Genomic DNA, 27,331 nt, shown 5'->3' with positions numbered 1-27,331 from the left:
TTGTCTTCCGACCTCTGGTGGCGTCGGGCGGCTTCTCCCCCTTTGGGGGGTTCGGGGCTAGCAGGGTGGGCTTCTTCCCCTGTGTTTCATTATGTCATCTTGGTGTGGGTGCGTTTGAACGTGGTTGCTCCGTCCCATCCTTCCGCGGTTCCCGCCTGTTCTAGTGCAGACATGGGCCTTGTGGTTCTTCTGGACTTATGCAGTCTGCGCCCTGGATTCTTTGCCCTTTTCGGAAGACTGTTGTCTCCGGTCCGGTTTCTGTTGGGGCCGGGTGCCTGGATGGTGTCCCTGGACGTCCAGATCACTTCTTGGCACGTTCCTCTCCAGGGTTACAGGACTGGCACAGTTGGTGGTGGGCTTCAGGCTTGCCAGTTTTGTTGCCTTCCCTAGTTTGTAATTGGCACTTAGTGTATTACTCGTCATTACCAGATCTTGGTGACCTGTCTGCGTCTGCTCGGGATTCGGTTCCTGGCCTATCTCGACGACTGGTCCAGTGGGCTCCCAGTCGGTACGCTTGTTTGCTCACCAGGGGTGTGGTTCTTTCCAGATTTCTGGGTTCGGATTCTTGATGATCTGGAGGCCACTCCATCTGGTTCCATCCCGTGTTCGAACTTGGCTGGGTCTTGTTTAGGACTCTTGGACCGCTTCTTTGTCTTTCCCTCCAGAATCGTCGCTGCGGCTGTGGTACTGCCTTCGGCTGTTTATGAGGGGTCCCGGGTCACTTGGCGGTTGCTCGAGCGATTGTGCAGGAGTCTGAACTTCGCCATGCTGTTCGGTTTCTTCGGGGACCCCCTTCCGCCTCTCTCGCAATCGTTGGGTTTGTCCTCAAGGGATCTTGTGTTGATGCTGCATCACTGACTTCCTCTTGGGGTTTTGGGGGTTTCGTGCCTTAGCGCCTCCCCGAGTCTTCGCTTGACGTGTTCACGGATGAGTCCATCTCTCAGCTGGGGCTTTGTGGCCATTGCTCACCAGGCCAGCCGGGGATGGTGGGGTCCATCCGTCCGTCGGCCTCACAGCACAGTTCGGGAGTTCGTGGCTGTTTGGTTTGCGCTTCGGAGAGTTCGGGTCACTCGGAGCTCTCCCATCCGGCTCCATTCAAACTGTCATTCAGCGGTTCATAACCGGAACCATGGGGATTCTCTTAGGTCCTTGACCTTTGGGGTTGGTCCCTTCAAGTGGCTTATCTGCTGGATCCTTGGGGTTTGGCTAGCTGTGCATTTCATGTCCAGGGTGTCCTGCGTCCTGGCAGACGGCCTGTCTCAGTTCATTCCTCTGTTCACGGTTTGGCTGGTCATCGCCATCTCATTTTGTTGGCACTGCCGGACGTACGGACTCCTGGACATGGACATCTTCGTGTCGGCGTGGTCTCGGCATCTCCCATTCTATATGGCGCCTTCACCCGCCTGCGAGGCATTCACGGTGGATGCCTTCGGCAGGACTGGTCAAGGTGGAGTTACCTATTCCTCTTCTCCCAATCCAGCTGTTGCTTCAGGTTCTAGCTCGGTTGGAGTCATTCCCAGGGAGAGTAGTCCTCATGGTCCTTTGGTGGCTTGCCCAGCTTTGTTTTCAGACACTGCTTGATAGGTGTCCGAACCCGGGATGTTTCCCACGGCTCAGCCTCATTCGGCATATCGGACCTGTATGTGACTAGTTCGGTCTGCTCCTCGGCTCTTCGCGTCTGCTCTGCTGACGCGGGTGTATCACCATCTGTATGGTGATCAGGTGGCTTAGTTGATGGTGTTCCACCTGCGAGCTTTGTCTCGGCGATAGTATGGCGTTCCTGGCATTTCTTTTCGCCATTTTCTTGCTCTTTGTAGGTTGTCTTCTCTTTCGCATCGGGTTGTCTTGTCCTTTCTTGGGTTTTTCAGGACTGTTAATTGATGCTTCTTACTGTCACCTCGTATTGTGCGGCACTGGCGGAGCCATTCTGGCTTGGGTTCGGGGTGGACGTCACATCCGCGCTGTTCCATACGCTTCTCGTGTTGTTTCACCTCCAGCCTGCTCATGCCCCGCCTGAGCAATCCTGGTCCTTGATCAGGGTGCCCTTTTATCCTTCCTCTTCTCAGTTTGTGGTAGCCCCATCTGGTCGGCGGGGTTTTTCGCGTTGGTTGAAGCCTAGTTTCCGAACTGAAGGCAGCTGGCGTGGTGAGGTCCAGGGCCTCCCCTCCCCCTCCCGGGGAGGGGAGGGCTGCGCGGACGACCGGCGCGGCAGTAAATTGATTGTTTGATTGTTTCCTTGGGATTGTAGGGAGTTTCTACCTCTCTGTTCGGTTTTTGTTGTAGTTTCTTACCATGTGGGGTTTGTTTTGTTACACCTACCTTTCTGGGTGCCTAGCCCGGTCAATGGCAGATAAGGAAAACCCCCAACCATAATGGGGTTTCCAGGGCCATTGCTCCCTGAAACTTCTCTGAAGGGGCCAGGTTCTGACGCTGGTCCCTGGTAGGTCTGAACTCCATAACTAATGTCTCGGTCTAATATAACATACATAAGCTCCAGGGAGCCTCCGGGGCTCACCCAGAAAATGGTGTTTCATTACCTTCAACCCTGTTTTTTTTCTTGTTCATATTATGACATTGAACCATTATTAAAAGTTGGAGCATTTACCATGTAGATTATGCACAAAAAGTTTGAGTGTGTTTGAGGAAGATTGAGAAATCAGTCTCCCGGCTTCCCATAAGTTTCTCCTGGCCACCGCACCACACACAGCATAACACAACACGAAGGTACACAAATGCCAAGAATCTGAGGCCAGAGTTGAAGACCGCCCCCAGATTGCATCAGCCAAAGAACTGGTAATATGAATAGCTGGCACGGGGGGACCGGGGCTCCCCCCTCCCCCGCCCGGGGAGTGGAAGGCTGCGCGGACAAGTGGCGTGGCGGCAGGGTGTGACGCTTGCTTGTTTTTAAAGGTTGGGGGAGTTCTGCCTCTGTGTTCGGTCTTCGTTTTGTTATGCCTACCGTTCTGGGTGCTAACCCCGGTCGATGCCGGTGGCTAAGCGGACAGAACACTGGACGCGTGATCCTGTGGTCCCAGGTTAGATCCCGGGTGCAGGGAAGAAACAATGGGCAGAGTTTCTTTCACCCTGATGCCCCTGTTACTTAGCAGTAAATAGATACCTGGAAGTTAGTCAACTGTCACGGGCTGCTTCCTGGGGGTGGAGGCCTGGTCGAGGACTGGGCCGCGGGGACACTAAACCCCGAAATCATCTCAAGATAACCTCAAGAAGATGGCAGACATGGAATGCCCCCAAGTACAAGGGGGTTTCCACAGGCCATTGCTCCCTTTGCCTCTCTGAAGGGGCCAGGTTCTGGCTCGTGGTCTCCGGTAGGCTGAACTCCAATTGACTTATGCCCCAGACTAATATATCGCATATCAGTCTGATAGCTCCACGGAGTCGGAGGGGCTTCCGGTTTGAATAATAAATTAAAATAAAATTAAATAAATAAATAAATTCCTGCTGGTAGAAATTCCCCACAGACACACTGGCTCCAAAACTGGCCCCAAAGGCCTACCTCGACCTACCAAAACCCAAGCTCTGGCATGACCACCCCGAGAGGAGCAAGAATGCCCCCCCCCCCTACTTCCCAACAAATCAGAAATGGGGTGGCAACTAGTAGAAGCTGCTGATGGAAACTGAGCAACACAGTCCTCTGGAAATAGCAGGAAACAGAACAAGGACTGATGGCACCAAACTAATATGGCACATGTCAGTTTGACAGCTTTAGGGAGCTGACGGGGCTCCCCTACAGTATTGGGACCCCTTCTGTATGTAAAACTTCTTGTCAGTACAACTTCTATCACTAACCTGATATTGCTTGGTCTGGTAATGGTCTTGTTTTTTTCTCTGGCTTGTGCGATGGTCTCCATTTTCATTACTACATCGCTTACCATCTGGACAAACATAGTCATGCAAAGAACTTGACTGATACTTGCACTTGCCCTCTTTCCAGTGATTTCTTTCATCCAGTTGCTAGCAAAGATATTAATTATTATTACTGTGATAAATAATTATATCATCACTACTGTACTTTAAATTTAATGCAAATCAAATAATATTCATTGTATTGTAGCTCCAGTAAGGTTATTAATTTGACTATAGGTAAAGTAACAAAATAACGCAACTTAAAATATAATTATGTTATGAGAAGGACTTGGATGTACAGTAAATTTTTTACATGGCATCAAGAGAGAGTGGTTTTCATGTAACAGATGTAACCATATATTCTGTCCTGTTGGTTAAATTAACAAATGTCACCATCAAGAAATAGTTACAAACAAATGATAGATTTTAATGGTTACAGACAAAAACCAGCATTGAATGTAATGAAACGCCATTTTCTGGGTGAGCCCCTGAGGCTCCCTGGAGCTAATCGGGCTAATGAATTTTATATTAGACCGGGACATTAGCTATGGAGTTCAGACCTACCAGGGACCAGTGCCAGAACCTGGCCCCTTGAGAGAGGTTTCAGGGAGCAATGGCCCTGGAAACCCCCCCCCCTGTGGTTGGGGGTTTTCCTTATCTGCAATCGACTGGGGTTAGGCACCCAGAAAGGTAGGCATAACAAAAACCCCACATGATAAGAAACTAACAACAAAAACCGAACAGAGAGGTTGAACTCCCTTTAATCCTAAGGAAACAAGGAAACAAGCAAACGTAATACACTACTGCCTCGCAGCTCGTCCGAGCAGCCCTCCCCTCCTCGACAGGGGGAGGGGAGGCCCCAGGACCTCACTGCGCCAGCTGCATAGCACTCCAGTTTGGAAGCTAAACTTCAACCAACGCGAAAAACCGCCGACCGGTGGGAGGGAGGGTTGCCACAGAGCCTCCGGGCTCACCCAGAAAATGGCGTTTCAATACATTCAACACTGGTTTTCTGCCCCTATGGCTCCCTGGAGCTACATACCCAAAGAGAAGGAAAAGAGGGACTGACCCGGGAGGCGGCTGCCACAAACTCCTCAACACGAAGTTGAGGAAACTGGCTGCAACCTGCGACCCAAAGCAACACAAGAATGCCCAGGAGCAGACACGCTCACCAATTAACGGGCAGCCAGGACCCTGTTCGACTTCCAAAATCCCCGCGCCCGAAAATTAGCCCAAGACACGTTACCAAACACAGCAGCCAAAGCTACAAACTTCTGAACGTCATGGACGCGAGGATAGACCGCAGGCTGGCTAGACTTAATAACCCTGCGGACGACCTGGGAGACCCGAGCCCCAGAACAGGGAATGAGGGAAACCGGATCAACCCAAAGCACATCCCCAGCCATCACAGTCGAGGCACGCAGGTAACGGCAAAGAGCCGCAACTGGACACAAAACATGATGCACCCCCGGCCGAACCAACCAAGCATCAATAACCCAAGGACCCCTTCGGAAAGCAGCCGTCTTGTTCTTTGCCAGAAAAGACAGAGAAGGCTGCAAACGTACAAACCTGCCACCAGGACCAAAAGAGCAGAAACCCCTGTGCCAGAGGAGAGCAGGAAGCTCCTCGACCCGACCCCCAGAGGCCAACGTCAACAAAAACAGGACCTTGGAAAAACAACCTTGAACTGAAGGGGCCACCACAAACCGAGGAGAGGAAAGATAAGAGAGCACTGTCCAAAGACCAGGATGGCTCAGGCAGCGCATGAGCAGGCCGGAGGTGAAACAAAACACGAGAAAGCGTACGGAACAGGGCGGATGTGACGTCCACCCCGAATGCAAGCTGGAGCGGCTCCACTAGCGCTAAACGATACGAGGTGACAGTAAGAAGCATCAAATGACGGTCCTGAAAAAAACAAGAAAGGAAAAGACAACCCAATCCGAAAGAGAAGACAACTTACGAGGAGCAAGAAAATGGCGAAAGGAATGCCAGGAAACTTCATACAGTCGCCAAAACAAAGCTCGCAGGTGGGACACCATCAATGAAGCCACCTGATCACCATAGATATGATAAACCTGCTTCAAAAAGACCAGAAGCGAAGAGCAGAGGAGAAGGCCGAACCAGCCCCGTACCGAACCGGTCTGACCTGCCGAAAGAGGCGGAGCCACGGGAAAACGCCCCAGGTTCGGACACCAAGCAGGCTGCGCCTGAAACCAAGGCTGGGCCAGCCACCAAGGGGCCACGAGGACTACTCTCCATGGGAAGGACTCCAACCGAGCCAGAACCTGAAGAAGCAACAGCTAGACCGGGGGCAAGAGGTACAGGTAACCCCACCTCGACCAGTCCTGCTGAAAGGCATCCACCGCGAACACCTCACAGGCGGGGAAGGGCGCCACATAGAATAGGAGACGCCGAGACCATGCCGACGCGAAGATGTCCATGATCGGGAGCCCGGACGTCTGGCAGAGCCAACGAAACAAGTCGGCGTCAACCGTCCATTCAGTGAATAGGGGAATGAACCGAGACAGGCCGTCTGCCTGAACGCTGGACACTCCTTGGACATGAACCGCATGGAGTGCCAAACCCCGAGAATCCAGCTGACGAGCCACTCGAAGGGACCAACCCCAAAGAGGCAAGGGGCCAAAGAGAACCCCCTCGTGGTTCAGGCAATGAACGACCGGAGAACAGTCTGAATGGAGCCGGATGGTAGAGTGACCCCTAGTGACCCGAACCCTCCGAAGCACAAACCAGACCACCGCAAACTCCCGAACCGTGCTGTGAGCCCGACGGAAAGACGAACCCCACCATCCCCAGCCATCCTGGCGAGCATTGGTCACAAAGCTCCAGCCGAGAGATGACCCGTCCATGAACACATTGAGCGAAGGCTCGAGTAAGTGCCAAGGCACTGAACCCCGAAAACCCCGAAGAGGAAGCTGGCAATGCAGCAACTGACACAAGGTCCCCTGAGGACGAACCCAACGATCGCGAGAGAGGCAGAAGGGGCATCCCCAAAGGAACCCAAACAGACGCCGAAGCCAAACCTGACCCGGTGGGTAGACCAGCACGGTGAAGTTCAGACCCCCGCACAACTGCTCGAGCAACCGCCAAGTGACCCGGGACCCCCCCTCAGAAACCGCCGAAGGCGGGACTGCAGCTACAGCAATGCTTCTGGAGGGAAAGACAAAGAAGAGGTCTGAGAGTCCCAAACAAAACCCAGCCAGGTCCTAACCCAGGACAGAATCAGATGGACTATCCTCCAGTTCACCAGGAACCCAAACCCAGCGAGCTGGGAAAGAACTACACCCCTGGCGAGCAGACAAGCAGACCGACTGGGAGCCAACACCAGCCAGTCGTCCAGGTAGGCCAGAAACCGAATCCCGAGCAGACGTAAAGACAGGTCACCAAGACCCGGTAAAGAAGCGTAAAGATGCGAGGTGCCAAATACAAACTATGGAAGGCAACGAAAGCGGCAAGCCTGAAGCCCAACCACCAACTGTGCCAGTCCCGGAGCCCTGGAGAAGACCGTGCCAAGAAGTGACTCGGAGGTCGAGGGACACCATCCTGGCATCCGGCCCCAACAGAAGCCGGACCAGAGACAACAGTCATCAGAAGAGGGGCAAAGAATCCAGGGCGCAGACAGAACAAGTCCAAAAAAAAAACGCAGATCCGCAAAGTCCCGGGGGACTTCGGGGATCAGGACAGCCCCCGACCGGGACAGCCCCCGAAGCCACCCGACTCTCGGCACCAACGAAACCCCGCCCCAACCCCGAAACCCCGCAGACAGTCAGGAGCCAGGAACAGGGAGGGAAAAGGGGCGAACAACACCTAACCTAAACGGGGCGAACAACACCTAACCAAAACGGGGCGGCACTGGGGCATCCGGGTGGGAAACCAACCTAGTGCGGTGTAGCAACCTAAATCGAGCATGCAACGCGGATGTAGCCTGTACTCTTAATAGTAAGGACATCAGGATAGTTACTTAGGGATAACCCTAAGCACATGCAGCTCAGTACCTGAGAATAGTAATCCCATCTCGCACAACCACCATAAGAGTAGCGCTGATTGCTTAAGACTCAGGATTTAATCAGGATTTATTTATAAGGAAATAAATTTTTCCTTACAATTTCAGGAGAGGTCATTACGGGGAACTCAGACATTTCATTAGGAAAATTGACTGGAAAGACTTGCTGTTAGGATATGAAGTAAATATGTATGTCAAGTTTTGTGAAATATATGATAAAGGCACAAAAAAATTTATTCCAAAGCAGAGATGCAGAACTAGGAAACAAGATTGGTTTGACAGAAATTGCGAGAGGGCCAGAGACCAAAAGATACAAAAATGTAATCAACACCAGAAGAGGCCAAACCCCAAAAAATACCAGCGATACAAAGATGCGAGTAACATCTACACGGCAGTGAGGAGAGAGGCAGAAAGAAATTTTGAAAAAGGGATTGTGGACAAATGTAAAACAGAACCAGGCCTATTCTATAAATTTATAAACAACAAATTGCAGGTAAAGGATAATATTCAGAGGTTGAAAATGGGAAATAGATTCACAGAAAATGAAAAAGAAATGTATGAAACATTAAACGAAAAGTTCCCAAGTGTGTTTATACAAAATGAAATCTTCAGGGAACCAGACACAATAAGAATTCCAGAGAACAGCATAGAGCACATAGAGGTGTCTAGAGATGAAGTGGAGAAAATGCTAAAGGAGCTAAGTAAGAACAAAGCAGTTGGTCCAGATGGAGTTTCACCATGGGTTCTGAGAGAATATGCACCTGAGCTCAGCATTCCACTTCAACTGATTTTTCAGACATCCCTGTGTAAAGGAGTTGTAGCTGATGTGTTGAAAAAGGCTAACATCGTCCCAATGTACAAAAGTGGCAGCAGGGAAGACCCCCTCAAGTATAGACCTGTATCATTGACAAGTGTAATAGTCAAAATATTGGAAAAATAAATAAAACTAAATGGGTAGAACACCTGGAGAAAAACGATATAATATCAGACAGACAGTATGGTTTTCGATCTGGAAGATCCTGTGTAACGAATTTACTCAGTTTCTATGATCGAGCCACAGAGATTTTACAGGAAAGAGATGGTTGGGTGTACTGCATCTGTCTGGACCTAAAAAAACCAGCGCTGAATGTAATGAAACGCCATTTTCTGGGTGAGTCCCGGAGGCTCCCCGGCGCTATCCATGGCTGATATGGATACCCTAACTATTTTGCATCAGTCGATGTGGATGGAGTTCTAGGCCTACCGAGGACCACGAGCCAGAACCTGGCCCCCTCAGAGAGGCACGGGGAGCAATGGCCCATAGAAATGCACATGTGATTTGGAGCATTCTATATCTGCCATCGACCGGAACAGGCACCCAAAAAGGTAAGCGCCACAAAACAAACCCCTATTCTGGTTAACAACAAAGATCGACAAATGAGTGGACAGAACTCCCCCAGGAAAACGAACTAACAAGCATTACGTCACACGAGCCGCGTCGCATGTCTGCGCAGCTCCCCCCTCCCCGGGAGGGGGAAGGGGGAGCCCAAGACCCCCGCGCCGGCGATCCCCGCCCCAATTCTGAGGCTGGATATCAAAACCGCAAAAAAACCCGCCGACCGGAGGGCAGGAGGGTGCCAGGGAGCCTCCGGGACTCCCCCAGAAAATGGCGTTTCATTACATTCAACGCTGGTTTTCTGGGGGAGCCCCTACGGCTCCCCGGAGCTACTTCACCAAAGACTACCTAAGAAAACAAGGGGACATACCCGGGAGGCGGTCGGTGAACCACTCCTCAACACAAAGTCGAGACAACAACCCAAGGACCCCTCCGGAAAGCAGCAGGCACATCATTCGCCAGAAAAAGGGAGAACGGCCGCAGATGAAGAAACCTATGACCACGACCATAGGAACCAAAAACCACTGCACCTGAGAAGAGCAAGAAGCTCTGCCACACGACCCCCAGAGGCCAATGCCAAAAGAAAGCCGAGGCAAAGCAAACCTGACCCCAAGGAGCCACAACCACCAAGGAGAAGAAAAACAGGAGAGCACCCTGTCCAAAGACCAGGACGACATAGGCAGTGCATAAGCAGGCCGGAGGTGAAATAACGCACGATACAGCCTGCGAAAGGCGCAGAAGGAATATCGATGCCGAAAGCTAGCAGCAGAAACCAAGGTGCCAGACCCAGGAACGGCCCCAAGCGCCTCTACATCCTCCGCAAGCAAATCCTATGACAGCCCCAGGAGGGAAAAGAAAAAGCAGGACCAAAACGAAAATGCCACAAGCGTGCAAGTCCACCGCCACAAGTGCAGTTGACAGGGAAGGAACCCGCATAAGGAGCTGTCCCGCACCAACATCCTGCAGAAGGGAAGGAGCGAAAAGACACATTAAGAGGAGCAAAATCGCCCCCAGGAAAACGAGTAGCGCCGAGACAGCGCGAAGAGACATGTACAAAAGAACAAAAAGGCCAAACACCCAGAAGCTGCCGGGAAGAGGACCCACAAGCCTTAGAAAGGACTGGTGGGAAGCTCAACCGAAAGACGACAGATGTACCAGAAAACGGGAAGGAGTAACACCGTCCCGAACCCTCGAGAACAAAAAGAAGCAAACACAAAGGACGAAGGCACAAAAACCCTGTCGCACCCAAGACCAAAAGTCATGCAGAAACCCCAAGAAGAGGGGGACATGACGGAGAAGGCCCGTCCCGGAAAAAAGGGGCGAAGACCGTAGAAAAGCACCCACCGACAGGACGGAAACAACGGGCACAATGGACAAGGAAACCGAGCCCAGGGAGGGGCCGACACCCACAAAGCACGTGCGGAGAGGGGGAACGGAAATACCCCACACCACAAAACTGCAAGCCCCGCCCAGAGGGGTAGAAACAACCCGACAGGGACCAACGGGGCCTAAGGCCCCTCACATTAGCCCCACCCCAGCCCCGGGAACCCACCCTGCAGGCCCCGGGGCCGAGCTGTCCCCTATAAGCCCCAGCGTCAAGAAAAACCCCGGGGCAGCCGTGAAAAACACGAAGGAAGGGAGCCCACTAGGCTCTGGAACTTGAACCGAAACCGGAGGATAGGCAAGGGGCGAGACGAAGACCCCAAGCTCATCCCCAGCCAGCACAATGAGGCGAGGACAAGACAGAGAATCCAAGGAACATGGAAAAACCAGGCCCGGCACAGCAAGACCGGCAAAGAAGGAGAGCCCCAGAGGGAGCACGGAAGGGCCGAACATAATGCCACAACCAACCCCGACACGCAGCTGCAGTACCAAAACCGCAGCAAAACGTCACCACACTCCCTGAGGAAGCGACAGAAGACAGATAAATCATACACGAGTGGCACACAATGGGACACAGGCGGAAACCGAGCACCCAACTGAGCCACAGGGACGGTAGAAGAAACGTGTGCAGTGTAACAGGCAATCAAAGGAACACATTAGGCAGCCCAGCATGGGCTGACCCCGTACACAGCCCCAAGATCAGAGATAGAAGCGCCCAAGAAGCACAGAATCCGCCCGACAGGCAAACGACAGGGGAGAGGCGGAACCAAAGAGCCAGAACCCAACCTGCAAACACAAGGAGGCGAACACAAAACCTCCGACACAGGAAAACGTACAACCGAACAGGCACCCCCACCGTTGCACTGCGGAACAAGGTGGAGGCGGGGCCCCAAACTCAAGCAAGGTTAGACAAGCATAGGAGATGGGGCAGGAGGAGTACAGGCAGGAGCCGCCTCGGAAGGGCCAAGAGGCCACCCGCAGACACCCATGAACCAAGGAAGGAATCAGGTGGAGAGAACAAGAGCTGCCCTGTATGGGCTAATAGCCCTGCAGTAGGTACCTCGGGTGACACGGTCCACGTTCTCAAGTACGTATGTACACCCATTCCTACTCCCAAAAACAAATCAGCGTCAGGACGAAGGAGACGCTAAACCGCACCAACTCACCTACAGAACATAGGCGCTGAAGGGCCATGACGCAAGCTTTCGAGTCCGCATCCGCCGGAGGCGGCCAGGGCGCCCATGCTGGAGAGGAGGGGAGCAGCAAAGGAGGCTCCCCACCCTAGAACGCAGGGAAAAACCTTGTGACTTCCCCACAGCGGCACCCCAGAACACCCCCAAAGCAACGGGGCACGGATTGAATTAAGAAAATGGATGCAGAACACGTGTGCAAACCAACTGGAACCAAAACAAACTCCCACGGCGCATGTGCAGGACGCGAAAGAAAAGTAGCCCAACCAGGCGAGAAGTAGCCCAACCAGGCGAGAAGTAGCCCAACCGGCTACAAGGAGCCCAACAAGGCGAGAAGCAGCCTAACCGGCGACAAGCAGCCCAACTGGCGTCAGGAGCCCAAACTGCTACAAGGAGCCCAACTGGCGTCAGGAGCCCAAACTGCTACAAGGAGCCCAAACGGCGACAAGGAGCCCAAACGGCTACAAAGGAGCCCAAACGGCTACAAAGGAGCCCAAACGGCTACAAGGAGCCCAAATGGCTACAAGGAGCCCAAACAGCTACAAGGAGCCCAAACGGCCACAAGGAGCCCAAACGGCCACAAGGAGCCCAAACGGCCACAAAGAGCCCAAGCGGCCACAAAGAGCCCAAGCGGCTACAAGGAGCCCAAACGGCTACAAAGGAGCCCAAACGGCTACAAAGGAGCCCAAACGGCTACAAGGAGCCCAAACGGCTACAAGGAGCCCAAACGGCTACAAAGGAGCCCAAACGGCTACAAAGGAGCCCAAACGGCTACAAGGAGCCCAAATGGCTACAAGGAGCCCAAACGGCTACAAGGAGCCCAAACGGCTACAAGGAGCCCAAACGGCCACAAGGAGCCCAAACGGCCACAAGGAGCCCAAACGGCCACAAAGAGCCCAAGCGGCCACAAAGAGCCCAAGCGGCCACAAGGAGCCCAAACGGCTACAAAGGAGCCCAAACGGCTACAAAGGAGCCCAAACGGCTACAAGGAGCCCAAATGGCTACAAGGAGCCCAAACGGCTACAAGGAGCCCAAATGGCTACAAGGAGCCCAAACGGCTACGAGGAGCCCAAATGGCTACAAGGAGCCCAAACGGCTACAAGGAGCCCAAACGGCCACAAGGAGCCCAAACGGCCACAAGGAGCCCAAACGGCCACAAAGAGCCCAAGCGGCCACAAGGAGCCCAAGCGGCTACAAGGAGCCCAAGCGGCTACAAGGAGCCCAAACGGCTACAAAGGAGCCCAAACGGCTACAAAGGAGCCCAAACGGCTACAAGGAGCCCAAATGGCTACAAGGAGCCCAAACGGCTACAAGGAGCCCAAATGGCTACAAGGAGCCCAAACGGCTACAAGGAGCCCAAACGGCTACAAGGAGCCCAAACGGCTACAAGGAGCCCAAACGGCCACAAGGAGCCCAAACGGCCACAAGGAGCCCAAACGGCCACAAAGAGCCCAAGCGGCCACAAAGAGCCCAAGCGGCTACAAGGAGCCCAAACGGCTACAAAGGAGCCCAAACGGCTACAAAGGAGCCCAAACGGCTACAAGGAGCCCAAACGGCTACAAGGAGCCCAAATGGCTACAAGGAGCCCAAACGGCTACAAGGAGCCCAAACGGCTACAAGGAGCCCAAACGGCTACAAGGAGCCCAAACGGCCACAAGGAGCCCAAACGGCCACAAGGAGCCCAAACGGCCACAAAGAGCCCAAGCGGCCACAAAGAGCCCAAGCGGCTACAAGGAGCCCAAACGGCTACAAAGGAGCCCAAACGGCTACAAAGGAGCCCAAACGGCTACAAGGAGCCCAAACGGCTACAAGGAGCCCAAACGGCTACAAAGGAGCCCAAACGGCTACAAAGGAGCCCAAACGGCTACAAGGAGCCCAAATGGCTACAAGGAGCCCAAACGGCTACAAGGAGCCCAAACGGCCACAAGGAGCCCAAACGGCCACAAGGAGCCCAAACGGCCACAAAGAGCCCAAGCGGCCACAAAGAGCCCAAGCGGCTACAAGGAGCCCAAACGGCTACAAAGGAGCCCAAACGGCTACAAAGGAGCCCAAACGAATACAAGGAGCCCAAACGGCTACAAGGAGCCCAAACGGCTACAAGGAGCCCAAACGGCTACAAGGAGCCCAAATGGCTACAAGGAGCCCAAACGGCTACAAGGAGCCCAAACGGCTACAAGGAGCCCAAACGGCTACAAGGAGCCCAAACGGCTACAAGGAACCAGTATGGAGGCAAACTCCGGGACACGCAGGAGGTAAGCCGCAAAGGCCAACCGCACCGCAGGCGAAGAGATGCGGGTAGCCGAAAACCTCTGGAAGACGGAACCGAAGTCGAGTCGAGGTCGAGGGAGGGGGAAGACGTACCGTGCACTCTCCGTTAAAATTGTGACATTAACTGGGATTCTTAGGACTACTGCCATGGATTACTGATTACAGACATAACAAAGTGCATAGTGACCTGCTGGAAAATTGAAAATAGTCATTAACAATAGAACTTTGTGTTAAATAGAGAATAAACGGAAGACCACGTGTGAGCCAGTGAACGAGGCTTTGTGTACATGCGTGTATTAGGAAAAAAAATAGTGAATGGTGATTCGTGGAACAGTGATGTGGAATGGGTATCACAACAACATATAAGTTGGAAGTGAATATTATAAATATAGAATAGCGGCAAGAGGCAGCATCAGTGGTTATAAATCGGGTAACTGGAAACTGGTGACATCTACCTGGGACAACAAGAGGTCACCTGTACTGACCGGGGGACCAGCTTCGCTACCCTACGCTAAGTACCTGCCATAAAGTTTGAACAAAATAACATACATAATATTACAAATATACGGTATACATATAATATTATAAATATTAAACATATAAATATATATACATATAATTTTATAAAGAGTTAAAAGGACTGACATCAACAAGTGATCCATACAGTGAATCTCAAATACAACAACGTGTCAACTGTACAGCCTCTGGGACCCTCACTCTCGACCGTGTGATAAGTACTGACCATACAGTAGAACAAATAAACATATATATTGTTACAAACATACAATATACATATAATATTATAAATATATAGATATATACAACAAAACAAGGCAAAATGGGAGTAAATAAACAAATTTGTGGCCACTGTAACAACTCCTTAACCCTTAAACTTCGCAACGCGCCTGCAGGCTCACGTCTGGTTTGCGCAATGCGCCTCCGGGTATTTGTATTTTTCACGTTCCATTCAAAACTCCCGCGGCTACATGGGGTTCACATCAGCTTCCTTAGGGCTCTTGTAAACAGACGCCATCTTTAAAAAAAATCGTGGTCCACATTCCCAGGTGTGGGAGCCTCAGTAGTGTGTGAGCAACCAAGGCTGGCGCTCGCAGCATGAGCGCACAGCACTGCTGTTCAGCATGTGACCACAGCATCGCCTAATAATGTCAAAATATATATTTAACTTGTATTATTTAGCTATGATAGTGTTGTAGAAGAGCCTGAGTGTGATAATGACTGGGTACAATGTTCAAATACCAGTGATTCAATGCTGTTCACAATGTTCACAGCACTAGCCACAGCATTATTTCGTACATCTAGGAATCTTCAAATGATTTCTTAGGTTCCTTTTCAAAATAAACGTGTGGTCAATTATTCATTTACAGGAATTAGTGACCAGGATTGTGATAATAGCAGGATTGTGGTTATAATTAGCGTTTTGCGTAGTATTGTGGAAGGAGGAATTTTGGTGAGGGAGGGAGGGCGAGAATTGTGGTAGCCTCATTGTGTGTGTGTGGCTGCCACTCTTGTTTTGCTCACCATACTAGCTTAGTGGTTCGCTATGGGCAAAACATATGTACATGGGTATATATAGTGTAAGAACAGCAACAAGAGAATGCTGAGACGAGCTATTTTGGTGAGGGAGGTGACGTAATCGTAGCATCGTCTGCTGTGTGATTTTTCATGCAGTGTATAGCGGCCACTGTACTGTTTGGACACAATACCGGCTTACTTGCATAGTTCTGGTAAATAAAACATGTAGATAGGTATATAGAACATGTGTAATAAGAACTATAACAGTATGGTGGGAGGAGCAATGTTGGCGAGTAAGATGTTGGAGTGAGGGAGACTGGCCTGGGTGTGGCTGCTCTCACTCGAGGTGTTCTGAATGTGTTCATGACCAAATGTTCTGAATGTGTTCATGGCCACTATTGGCCCATACGAGGCAGCTCCTATTGGCCCATACGAGGCAGCTGCTATTGGCCCATACGAGGCAGCTGCTATTGGCATATACGAGGCAGCTGCTATTGGCATATATGAGGCAGCTGCCATTGGCCCATACGAGGCAGCTTCCATTGGCCCATACGAGGCAGCTGTTATTGGCCCATACGAGGCAGCTCCTATTGGTCCATACGAGGCAGCTGCTATTGGCATATACAAGGCAGCTGCTATTGGCATATACGAGGCAGCTGCTATTGGCCCATACGAGGCAGCTCCTATTGGCCCATACGAGGCAGCTGCTATTTGCCCATACGAGGCAGCTGCTATTGGCATATACGAGGCAGCTGCTATTGGCCCATACGAGGCAGCTCCTATTGGCCCATACGAGGCAGCTGCTATTGGCCCATACGAGGCAGCTGCTATTGGCCCATACGAGGCAGCTGCTATTGGCCCATACAAGGCAGCTGCTATTGGCCCATACGAGGCAGCTGCTATTGGCCCATACGAGGCAGCTGCTATTGGCCCATACGAGGCAGCTGCTCTTGGCCCATACGAAGCAGCTGCTACGCGATGTTCTGAATGTGTTGATGGTAAATGTATACAGTGTGTGACAGTGTATAGTGTGTACATATGTTGTAAATATACATAAATGAACATGAAACATTGGTGTGAATAACTGTATGATGGGAGGGGCAAAGTTGGCGAATACAGTGCTGGAGAAGTGAGGGAGGGCAGGCTGGGTGTGGCAGCTCTCACTCGCGGTGTTCTGAATGTGTTGATGGTGAATGTATATAGTGTGTGACAGTGTATAGTGTGTAAATAGATTGTATATATACATAAATTAGCATGATACATAGTAAATATGTGCTGCATATGTATACACAAGTGTCATGCACGTAACACAGTGTCTTCGGACAGTACGGATGTTTTACTGCCATAATATAGTGTAAGTGTTCACTATACATAGAATTAGCACGTAAAAACAAATCAAATGTATTTGGAACTGTGCGAAAAAAATTAACGAAAATATATTCGCGGCAACTCGCGCGCCCACGCCCAGAGCGCCCTACTGGCTCCAGGAGCGTACTTCACGGGCGAACAGGGAATGATGACGTCACGCCCCAACTTACGGACCCCATAGCAACCAAAGTAAGTACAATTTCGATTTTTTTTCTACATACCCATACTGAGGGAAGGGTTTCTGACACTTTAAAAAGAAAAAAGAATTTTTTCCAGAGAATTTATTTCCTGCGCACTACGGGGGTGTCATATTTGGAGGCAACGCAGTTAAGGGGTTAAAGACGAAGGTAACGGGAATGGAATGTTATATCTGTAAGACTAGATTCCATTCGGCTTATACAGGAGTGAGTAGCACTACGGCACTGAGAGCTGGCCACTTGCTCTGGGTGTGTAAAAATGACCTGTCAGCTTGGAATATCCTAAAAAACCTTCTAGATAACATGACGCATGATCGGAAAACATCATTCATTGGAAGCCTACCAGCCATCCAGGAGTGGGAAAGGAACAACAATTCTAATATACAAGAGGCGGAGGCTATAGTCAGGGATGAAAGTGAGGCTGAAACTCAGGAAGTTGTAAACTCTGACTCAGTAGGCCAGGATGTAGATGACAGTAAACTAGAAAGTGTACCAGACAGCACTGACAGCTCGATAGGTACAGACACTACGACAGTTCCCGATAGAGCAATTCAGAATAGAAGGACAGACTTATGCAAATTTTATGCAAAGGGCATATGCAGACATAGATATGCTGGTAATAAGAAAGGATTAGAATGCAGTTACCAACATCCCAAAAAATGTTTAAATATGCTTAGGAGAGGTGAGTGTCGATTTGGATCAATATGTAGGTTTTCCATCCTGACATGTGCCAAACCTCACTGGAGGACAGAAAATGGTATGACCTCAGCTGCCCACACTTTCACGTGAAAGGCACGGAACGCTACATAAAGAGTGGCAAGCAGGATAATGAATTTGGAGGAAACTCTATAAATTTTTTATACCAGACCGACAGAGAATTCAAAAGGAGCAGCATGGAGAGTGTATGGAACTGGATGCCAGATCCACTTGCATTCCAGAATTACAGACACAATTACCCACTGAAAGGGAACTACAACTACGACAGACAACTGCCCTACAACAATCAGTACTGGTCAGAACAAACTCATTATGTCCATGCATAATGGGCTTGCCGAAAAAGTCTCCCATTCAAACTATCACTAATAGAGTAACCTCATTCATCTTTGCCAACATACAAGGACTGAAAACAAGAACAAACAACAAAGTACAGTTCATAAATGGCCTCCTCACGGAGTCAAATGCAGTAATTGGAGCTTTCACAGAAACCCATGCAGGGGAATTGTTGGACAGTGAGATCTGGATTCCAGGATATAACCTATACAGGTGTGATAGGAAAATTAGGTCACATGGAGGAGTGGGTCTGTATATTAGGGAAGACCTTGTATGCTCGGAGCTCCTAAACGTTACAAATGAGGTGGTAGAGGTACTGGGATTAAAAATAGAGAAAATAAATTTAGTGATTATTCTAATATACAAACTGCCAGATGCAACGGCTGAGGAATTCACAGAACAGATAAGCAAAATAGAGAATAGCCTTGATAATTTGGAGAACCCGATACCTGATATTATCTTCCTAGGTGACTTCAACTTGCCTAGTCTCAGGTGGAAAATAGCAAACAAAAATATTATACCAGGAAATCTATCAGGACCTAACCAACCACAGATTAGAGAACTACTTAGATTCTGTGACAAATTTTCACTCAATCAGCAGATATCGGAGCCAATGAGAAATGAAAATATTCTAGATCTGGTCTTTATGAACAATGAAGACATTATCAGAGACATTACGATATCAGATACCACATACTCAGATCACAAACTCATTGAAGTGCAAACGACCATCAATACTCAGAATAGACCTAAAACGTTGATAAAGCGAAAGGGGCTATTCAGTAAATTAAATTTTAATAATAAAAGGATAGACTGGGAGATAATAAACAGGGAACTTACAAACATTCCATGAGGAACTGTTCTAAGTAATACAAGTCCTACAGAAGGAATAGAAAAACTGACTTCAGAAGCATATCAAGTCTGTCTGAAACATGTTCCTTTGAGGAAAGCCAGAAATAGATCTAACGTAGAAAGAGAACGCAGACGACACTATAAACGCAGGAAAAAAATAACAGAACTGCTTATGCAGACACGAATTTCCCGTCAAAGAAGAAATAATCTAAATAGGGAGATTGAAGAAATCGAGCGGAAATTGAAACACTCATATGAAACTGAATAAAGGCAGTTAGAACAGAAAGCAATTCAGGAAATAAAGAAAAATCCAAAATATTTCTTCTCATATGCGAAATCAAAAGCAAAAACCACTGCCAGTATTGGACCTATTCGTACAAGTGAAGGTTCATACACGGAGGATGACAAAGAAATTAGTGAAATCCTAAAAAAGCAGTATGAGGACATGTTTAGCACTCCAATAAACAACATGAAGGTGGAAGATTCAGACAATTTCTTTATGCGGGATATTCAAACCCCTGTAAATATAACTGATATAAACACAAGCACACTAAATTTTGAAAGAGAAATTGAAAACATGCCCATGCACTCGGCCCCAGATCCAGACTCATGGAATTCAATATTTATAAAGAAATGCAAAGTGCCGGTAGCACAGGCACTCAGTATAGTGTGGAGGAAGAGCTTGGACACGGGGGAGATACCAGATGCACTTCAAGTAGCAGACATAGCCCCTCTACACAAGGGAGGGAGCAAAGCATTGGCAAAGAATTATAGACCAGTTGCACTAACATCGCACATCATAAAAGTATTTGAGAGAGTAATTAGGAGTCAGGTCACCAATTTCATGGAGACCAATGACCTTCACAACCCAGGCCAACATGGATTTCGAGCGAGAAGATCATGCCTCTCACAGCTACTTGAGCACTACGACAAAGTCACTGAGGCATTAGAAGAAAAACAGAATGCTGATGTGATATACACGGACTTCGCAAAGGCTTTCGATAAATGTGACCATGGCGTGATAGCACACAAAATTAAGTCAATGGGAATAACCGGTAAAGTAGGACGCTGGATACTCAGTTTTCTGTCAAACAGGACTCAGCGAGTAGCGGTCAACCATATAAAATCTAGTCCAAGTGCAGTTAAAAGCTCTGTACCTCAGGGTACAGTCCTTGCACCGCTGCTTTTCCTTATTCTCATATCAGATATAGACAAAAATACAAGTCACAGCTTCGTATCATCCTTTGCAGATGACACAAAAATCAGTATGAAAATTACCTCGGCTGAAGACATTGAAAAACTTCAAGCTGATATTAATAAAGTTTTCGACTGGGCATCAGAAAATATCATGATGTTTAACAGTGATAAATTCCAGGTACTCAGGTACGGTAAAAATGAGGACCTTAAACATAATACAGAGTACAAAACACAATCAAATGTACCCATCGTAGGAAAACAGCATGTAAAGGATTTGGGAATAATATGTCTGACGACCTAACGTTTAAGGAGCATAACCAAGCAAATATTGCGACAGCCAGAAAAATGATAGGATGGATTACGAGAACTTTCAAATCCAGGGATCCCATCACAATGGTTGTACTCTTCAAGTCACTTGTGTTGTCCCGTCTTGAGTACTGCTCAGTACTCACTTCCCCCTTCAGAGCAGGAGAGATTGCTGAAATGGAGGGAATACAGAGAACATATACAGCACGCATAGACGCAATAAAGCACCTAAATTATTGGGATCGTCTCAAAGCCCTCCAAATGTACTCACTAGAAAGAAGACGAGAGAGATATCAAATAATATACACCTGGAAGATACTGGAGGGCCAAGTACCAAATCTACACAGTAAAATAACAACGTACTGGAGTGAACGATATGGAAGAAAATGTAGAATAGAACCAGTGAAGAGCAGAGGTGCCATAGGCACAATCAGAGAACACTGTATAAACATCAGAGGTCCGCGGTTGTTCAACGTCCTCCCAGCAAGCATAAGAAATATTGCCGGAACAACCGTGGACATTTTCAAGAGGAAACTAGATTTATTCCTCCAAGGAGTGCCGGACCAACCGGGCTGTGGTGGGTATGTGGGCCTGCGGGCCGCTCCAAGCAACAGCCTAGTGGACCAAACTCTCACAAGTCAAGCCTGGCCTTGGGCCGGGCTTGGGGAGTAGAAGAACTCCCAGAACCCCATCAACCAGGTATCAACCAGGTAACGAAGAAACCACAGGGACATGGAACCGAACCTAGGGAGGAGCAGAACCCAAGCCCAAATCGTACGCAGAGGGGGGAAAGAAAACCCCACTCCTCGCAACAGTAAGCCCCGCTCAGAAGGATGGAAATCCAGGCGGGGCGCAAAGGAGCCCAAGGCCCCCAAGGCCGCTCCTCCCCAATCCCAGGAGCCTCTACACCAGGCCCCGGGGCCGAGTCGACCTCCAAAGCCCCGGCCCCACAAGAAAAAGCCGGGGCAGCAGAGAGAGCTGAAAGAGAAGGGGCCCACTGGTCAGACCCCGGAGCATCGGCCGGAGGAACAGACTCGAATGCCTCCGCAGCTACCCCGGACGGGGCAACCCCCGAAACTGCCCAAGTCTCAGAACCTCTAACCCCGCCCCGACCCCGAAGCTTGCAGATGTGTAGGGGCCGGAAGCAGGAGGGGGAAAAACAAGGGGGGCGTGGAAGAACCAAGGCCGAAGCGACCAAAACCCTTAAGTCTGGGTCCCTACACAAGCGGGGCAGCATCGGGGCGTCCGGGAAAGCGACAAACTTGAGCGCGTTGCAACATCCTACCCTGCAACGCGCGAGCTGCCTGCACCCACGGGAATTCATCAGCAGACTGGGAGAATGGAGTCACGAACAAGCAACAAAGCTCACAGGACTCAGGGTCGAATGTGTCACCGACCCAACAGGCAGCATGACGGAGGCAAAAACAAGGAGAGTCACCCTGAGGCAAACCCTGAGGTTGGACAGAGCAACCCTCAACTCGCACAAAGCAAGAGGGGACGCAAGGGTTTCCACTATCGGACCCGAGAGCCCTCGGGAGGTTTCCCAGGGCCCCTAGACTGGGTCTGCTAAGGGTTATCCCAGGCAGGGCACTGCTAACCGCCGCCCCAAACTACCAAGCAAACTGCTAAAGCTGAACCCACGGGATGTGTCCACTCGCGAGGGCGAAGCAGGGGGCGCCACCACACAAACGGACCTAATATAAGGGGGGGGGGGGAACACAAGGCAGACCCCCCTACCAGGCAAAAACAAATATAAAAGAAAAACCACACAAGTGGACAACGTACCCAGAGGGAACAGAGCCGGCCGCTGTCATAGGTGAAAACTAGCTACGCAGTACCCTGCGCCCCACCAGTGCTATAACTACCACTTACCCCAAGGTAAACAAGGGAGTGAAACCCCCAAACCCTCGGGGCGACCAAATGCCAAGCAGCGAAAAGCCAACAGAGGTAGACCCAAGGGGACTTGTGGAAGGCAACCCCAAGCCCCAAGGGCGGTACTTACAGGGCACTCAGGGAAGGTGACCCTAAGCACATGCAGCCCGAGAATCTGAGAATACTACTCCCAGCTCACACGACCACCGTAAGAGCAGCACTGCAAACAAGTCACAGCACTGAGACAAGACTGGAGCTGGAGCCACACGACCGTGCATTATCCCATGAGCCGAGGAACTGGGGCAAGGATTGCCGGCGCGGGAGTCTGGGGCTCCCCCTTCCCCCTCCCCCTCCCGGGGAGGGGGGAGCTGCGCAGACATGTGGCACGGCTCGTGTGACGTCATGCTTGTTAGTTCGTTTTCCTGGGGGAGTTCTGTCCACTCGTTTGTCGATCTTTGTTGTTAACCAGAATAGGGGTTTGTTTTGTGGCGCTTACCTTTCTGGGTGCCTGTCCCGGTCGATGGCAGATATAGAATGCTCCAAATCACATGTGCATTTCTATGGGCCATTGCTCCCCGTGCCTCTCTGAGGGGGCCAGGTTCTGGCTCGTGGTCCCCGGTAGGCCTAGAACTCCACCCACATCGACTGATGCAAAATAGTTAGGGTATCCATATCAGCCATGGATAGCTCCGGGGAGCCGTAGGGGCTCCCCCCAGAAAAGGCTCTTGACAGAGTTCCACATAAGAGGTTGTTCTGGAAACTGGAACATATTGGAGGGGTGACAAGTAAGCTTCTAGCATGGATGAAAAATTTCCTAACTGATAGAAAAATGAGGGCCGTAATCAGAGGCAATGTATCGGATTGGAGGAATGCCACAAGTGGAGTACCACAGGGTTCAGTTCTTGCACCGGTAATGTTCATTGTCTACATAAACGATCTACCAGATGGAATACAGAACTATATGAACATGTTTGCTGATGATGCTAAGATAATAGGGAAGATAAGACACCTAGAAGAGTGTCATGCCCTTCAAGAAGACCTGGACAAAATAAGTATATGGAGCAACACTTGGCAAATTGAATTTAATGTGAATAAATGCCATGTTATGGAATGTGCCAAAACCGTCAGTAGCTTCAAAGCATTATATGACAAAGAGTGCTGGGTAGATGGGACGCCACGAGCGTAGCTCTCATTCTGTAACTATGTTACGACCCTGGGTTCCTAAGTGGAAACCAGAGGTCAAAACTGAGCTAATAAACTGCCTTTTAGTATTGAAAACGCATCACGAGGTGCACTTGTTTGTATCTTCCCTGCCAGACGTAAGACTATTCTTGTTTTTCAAAGAGCATTTAAGACTGAGCTTGGGGTTGATTATTAAATAATAACATAGGCACCAACTATGTTTACTAATACTTTCTAATCATTTGTAAAGTAAACCTGAGTAAACTTGGTATAGGGCTGCGGTACGATTAGTTGAGCAGTCTGCCGGCAGCGAGCCAGCTGGGGGGAAGGAGACTGAGACTTGGCCCTTTCTCTGAGCTGGCGTGGTGTGGACAGGATCCTCCTACCCTTCCTCCTCGTTTCCTTATTTCTGTGTCTTGTTCAAGCTAAGTATATACTGTGTACATTATTCAATTTCTGGCATACACATGTTCTATGTGTAGAGTAGTATACCTTGTGTGTAGTAGGTGTTTTTAGAGTTTATATTACTATTTATTCTAAAGGGGGTCCCAGTGGAACCACGTGGTCTCCCTACCCTAAGCTGACTCTAGCTTCAAGTGTTTCCATAGTAGAACTTTACCCTTGCTTGTGTTCAGTGTAAAACCTTGTATCCTGCTTAAGTGGACCAAGACTTTTAACGTAAGATAGTGTGGTAAAGTAATTATTATTTTTGTTATTGGTGTGAGTGTATATGGGGGGTTGTTAAGGGGTTAATAAATAAGTAAGTAGTAATGGAGTATCCCTTCTTCCTGTGTGGGAGTGCTATGATCAACCTCTAGTTGGACATGGTCTAGTAGCAAGTTATTATTACTGTGGATAATTTATTTCGGGGGCCGGGCCTTTTAGTTCTCCCATATTTGATAACTCTGAATGCTACCTACTGCCCCTACACCCATGTTATAATAGATCCCCCATAGTACAGACACTCCCTTATATAACAAACTACACTTAGATAATTACTGAAAACAATTAACAGCACTAAGAGAAGACTGGAGCTGGAGCCACATGATCATGCACGATCCCATCAGCCGAGGAACTGGAGTGAGGATTGCCGGCGCAGGGGTCTGGGGCTCTCCTTTTCCCATACTGGGGAGGGAGGAGCTGCGCAGACATGCGGCGCGGCTCGTGTGACATCATGCTTGTTTGCTCGTTTTTCTTTTGGGGAGCTCTGTCCATTCGTTTGACGCTTTTTCGTTGTTAACCAGAATAGGGGGTTTGTTTTGTGGCGCTTACCTTTCTGGGTGCCTGTCCTAGTCGATGGCAGATATAGAATGCTCCAAATCACATGTGCATTTCTATGGGCCATTGCTCCTTGTGCCTTTGTGATGGGGCCAGGTTCTGGCTCATGGTCCACGGTAGGCCTAGAACTCCACCCACATCGACTGATGCAAAATAGTTAGGGTATATGTATCAGCCATGGATAGCTGCGGGGAGCCGTAGGGGCTCCCCCTAGAAAAATGGGGCACCTTGAATCATCTCCAGTTGATTAGAGCACCTGGACCAATTGCTTGGAGATAATTGGAGTTTAAATACAGTAGAGTAAAAGAAAAATGGCTATCCTTACAAGGAAATACTTTACACAAGATGCTATAAATACTGGAAGCCTTACCAAGAGATACAATAAGTCCAAACTTCACACTACTGTATTTGTAATTTGAATACAATAATTCAAATGATTAGTCACCCTATTTGAACAAAAACATGTATTATTCTCTTCAGTGCATTAATTTGAGATGGAGGTGGTAGGCTAACAGGAAAAAATATTACTTACACTCATTATCTTGGTGAAGACTGGAAGATCCAATAGGCATTCAAAATGCTGGTTCCATAAACTGTCTGGAAGATAAACATAAAAGGTGAGGAACAAGGTTTTACACATGAATCCTATCAGGATAAAGTATGCAGTGTTCTTACTTCATAGGCTTTTTTATACAAGTTATATTTAATACTTGCTTCATAAATAAAATAACAGTATACGGGTGAACCTCATTTAATGTTGGGGTTAGATTCCTAAAAACTGTGATTTTAACTGAAAAGATGTTAGTGAAACTAAAAACCTCATAGACCTTATGAGGTTTTTCAGGGTGTTCATCAGTAAGGGTTACATTCCTAGGGTACTGGGAAAGATGATGTTTGGCCATTTTTTGCTCACCCACCCTTGTCATACCTACCTAGCACTTTTAGCTCAGTTTCTAAGAATACTGTCTTCCTTTCTTTAGCCTTTCATTTGGATTACTACCTGGTACAGGCTGTTTGTCTATCATGCATTTTTTGGCCAAGTAAATTTCTTGGGGAACTCCTTGTGGGCCCCCTGATGCTACCTCACTGAGAAGGCTCCCAACTACTAGATCACATCAGTCGTGGAGTTCAGTTTGGTTTACCGGGGGACCAGCGAAGTTTCTGACTCTGGTCCCCAGTAAGAGCCAGAGCCACAGGGAGCAGGTGACACTCCGCCACCTCACAGAGAAAGACATCCAGAAAATTAGCAAACCAATACAGAACATGGCTGGGTTTAAAAAGAGACTGAAGCCTCACTACCCATCGAATGAATTCCCCAACAATGTAAACAAACTACAAAATCTCTCAAAACAAGTGTACACTTATTTGCCCCACCCCTCCCACTTGTTTGGGGGGAACTACAGGGCCAGGGATCACACTTTCCAGTGGCTAGAACGATCAGTCCTTTTGCTGATGCAGTGTGGGCTGCTGTATGGTTCCTGGGTATGACCATGTCTCTTTGGTGGATGTCCCATCTCTTCCTGTTTTTGGAGCCACCATCCAAAGAAGGGGTGTCCCCGAAACAAAACTTGGCAGAGCTTCGATTCATCCTCCATCTGTCGGGACTAAAACAGATCATCACTTACCCGATGTTCTAGATGACCACTTTGGCTCAGGTTCACATCATATTGGAGGAGGGTGCCTAAATAATTTCCTTGGACCTCTGGGATATGTACTGGCATGTCTCTATTCATCTGAGATTCAGTGATTGGTTAGATTTACAGTAATTGTAGGACATCATGCCTACTTCTTTCAGGTTCTTTACTTTGGTTTTAATCTCACTCCCAGAGTTTCTGAGGGGAGCCCAGTCAACTCCATGAAGCTATCCCATTTATAAAGTGCTATCCTATTTGGGGTCATCAGTCACAGTTCTTGTTGCCTACCGGGAACCAACGTGAGAACATGGCCCCCTTCAGAGAGGTGCAGGGAGCAATGGCTTATGAACACTTTACATTATAATTATATCATACTTACCATCGACCAGGGAAGGCACTCAGAAAATTAGGTGAAACAAAACAAACCACAGTCTGGTTGAAAAATGTGACCTACATCCTCAAAATAGCAAAATAACTTCCCAGAATGCAAACAAGCCCACTTTGTCCAACTAGCCCCCCTGTGAGGGAAGGGGGAGCTGGCTCGGATGAGTCAGGCTACCCACCCTTCAGTTCTTGACCGATGTGCAGGCAGTCGGATGTCACCTCAGGCTACAATTTCCTATTCAGGAATTTTGCCTTAAACGGCTGTTGTGGGACGCATACCACACGTTTGTGGTATGCGTTGGCTTGGAGTTCCTGGGTACCGGAGCTGCATGCGTCTAGGGCCACCTTCCCTAGGTGCTCCGTGAATACTCCCCTTG

At 49.3% G+C, this 27,331-nt stretch overlaps 1 protein-coding gene across 1 annotated transcript in view; it reads right to left on the bottom strand.

Annotated features, from left to right (window-relative positions):
- The window catches only part of LOC123757359 (microtubule-associated protein futsch), a 212,998-nt gene that overhangs the window by 130,481 nt on the left and 55,186 nt on the right, over positions 1-27,331 (bottom strand). Inside the window, exons 2-3 of the mRNA XM_045740927.2 lie at positions 25,469-25,533; positions 3,808-3,972 (exon numbers count right to left, since the gene is read on the bottom strand). Coding sequence (XP_045596883.2) covers positions 3,808-3,972; positions 25,469-25,474 — 171 coding nt within the window. The 5' untranslated portion in view covers positions 25,475-25,533. The remainder of the gene's footprint in view (positions 1-3,807; positions 3,973-25,468; positions 25,534-27,331) is intronic.

Source organism: Procambarus clarkii, chromosome 22 (genome assembly GCF_040958095.1).
Source record: "Procambarus clarkii isolate CNS0578487 chromosome 22, FALCON_Pclarkii_2.0, whole genome shotgun sequence".
In the NCBI taxonomy this organism is placed as follows: Eukaryota; Metazoa; Arthropoda; class Malacostraca; order Decapoda; family Cambaridae; genus Procambarus; species Procambarus clarkii.
This window is presented reverse-complemented; position numbering and strand designations above follow the sequence as displayed.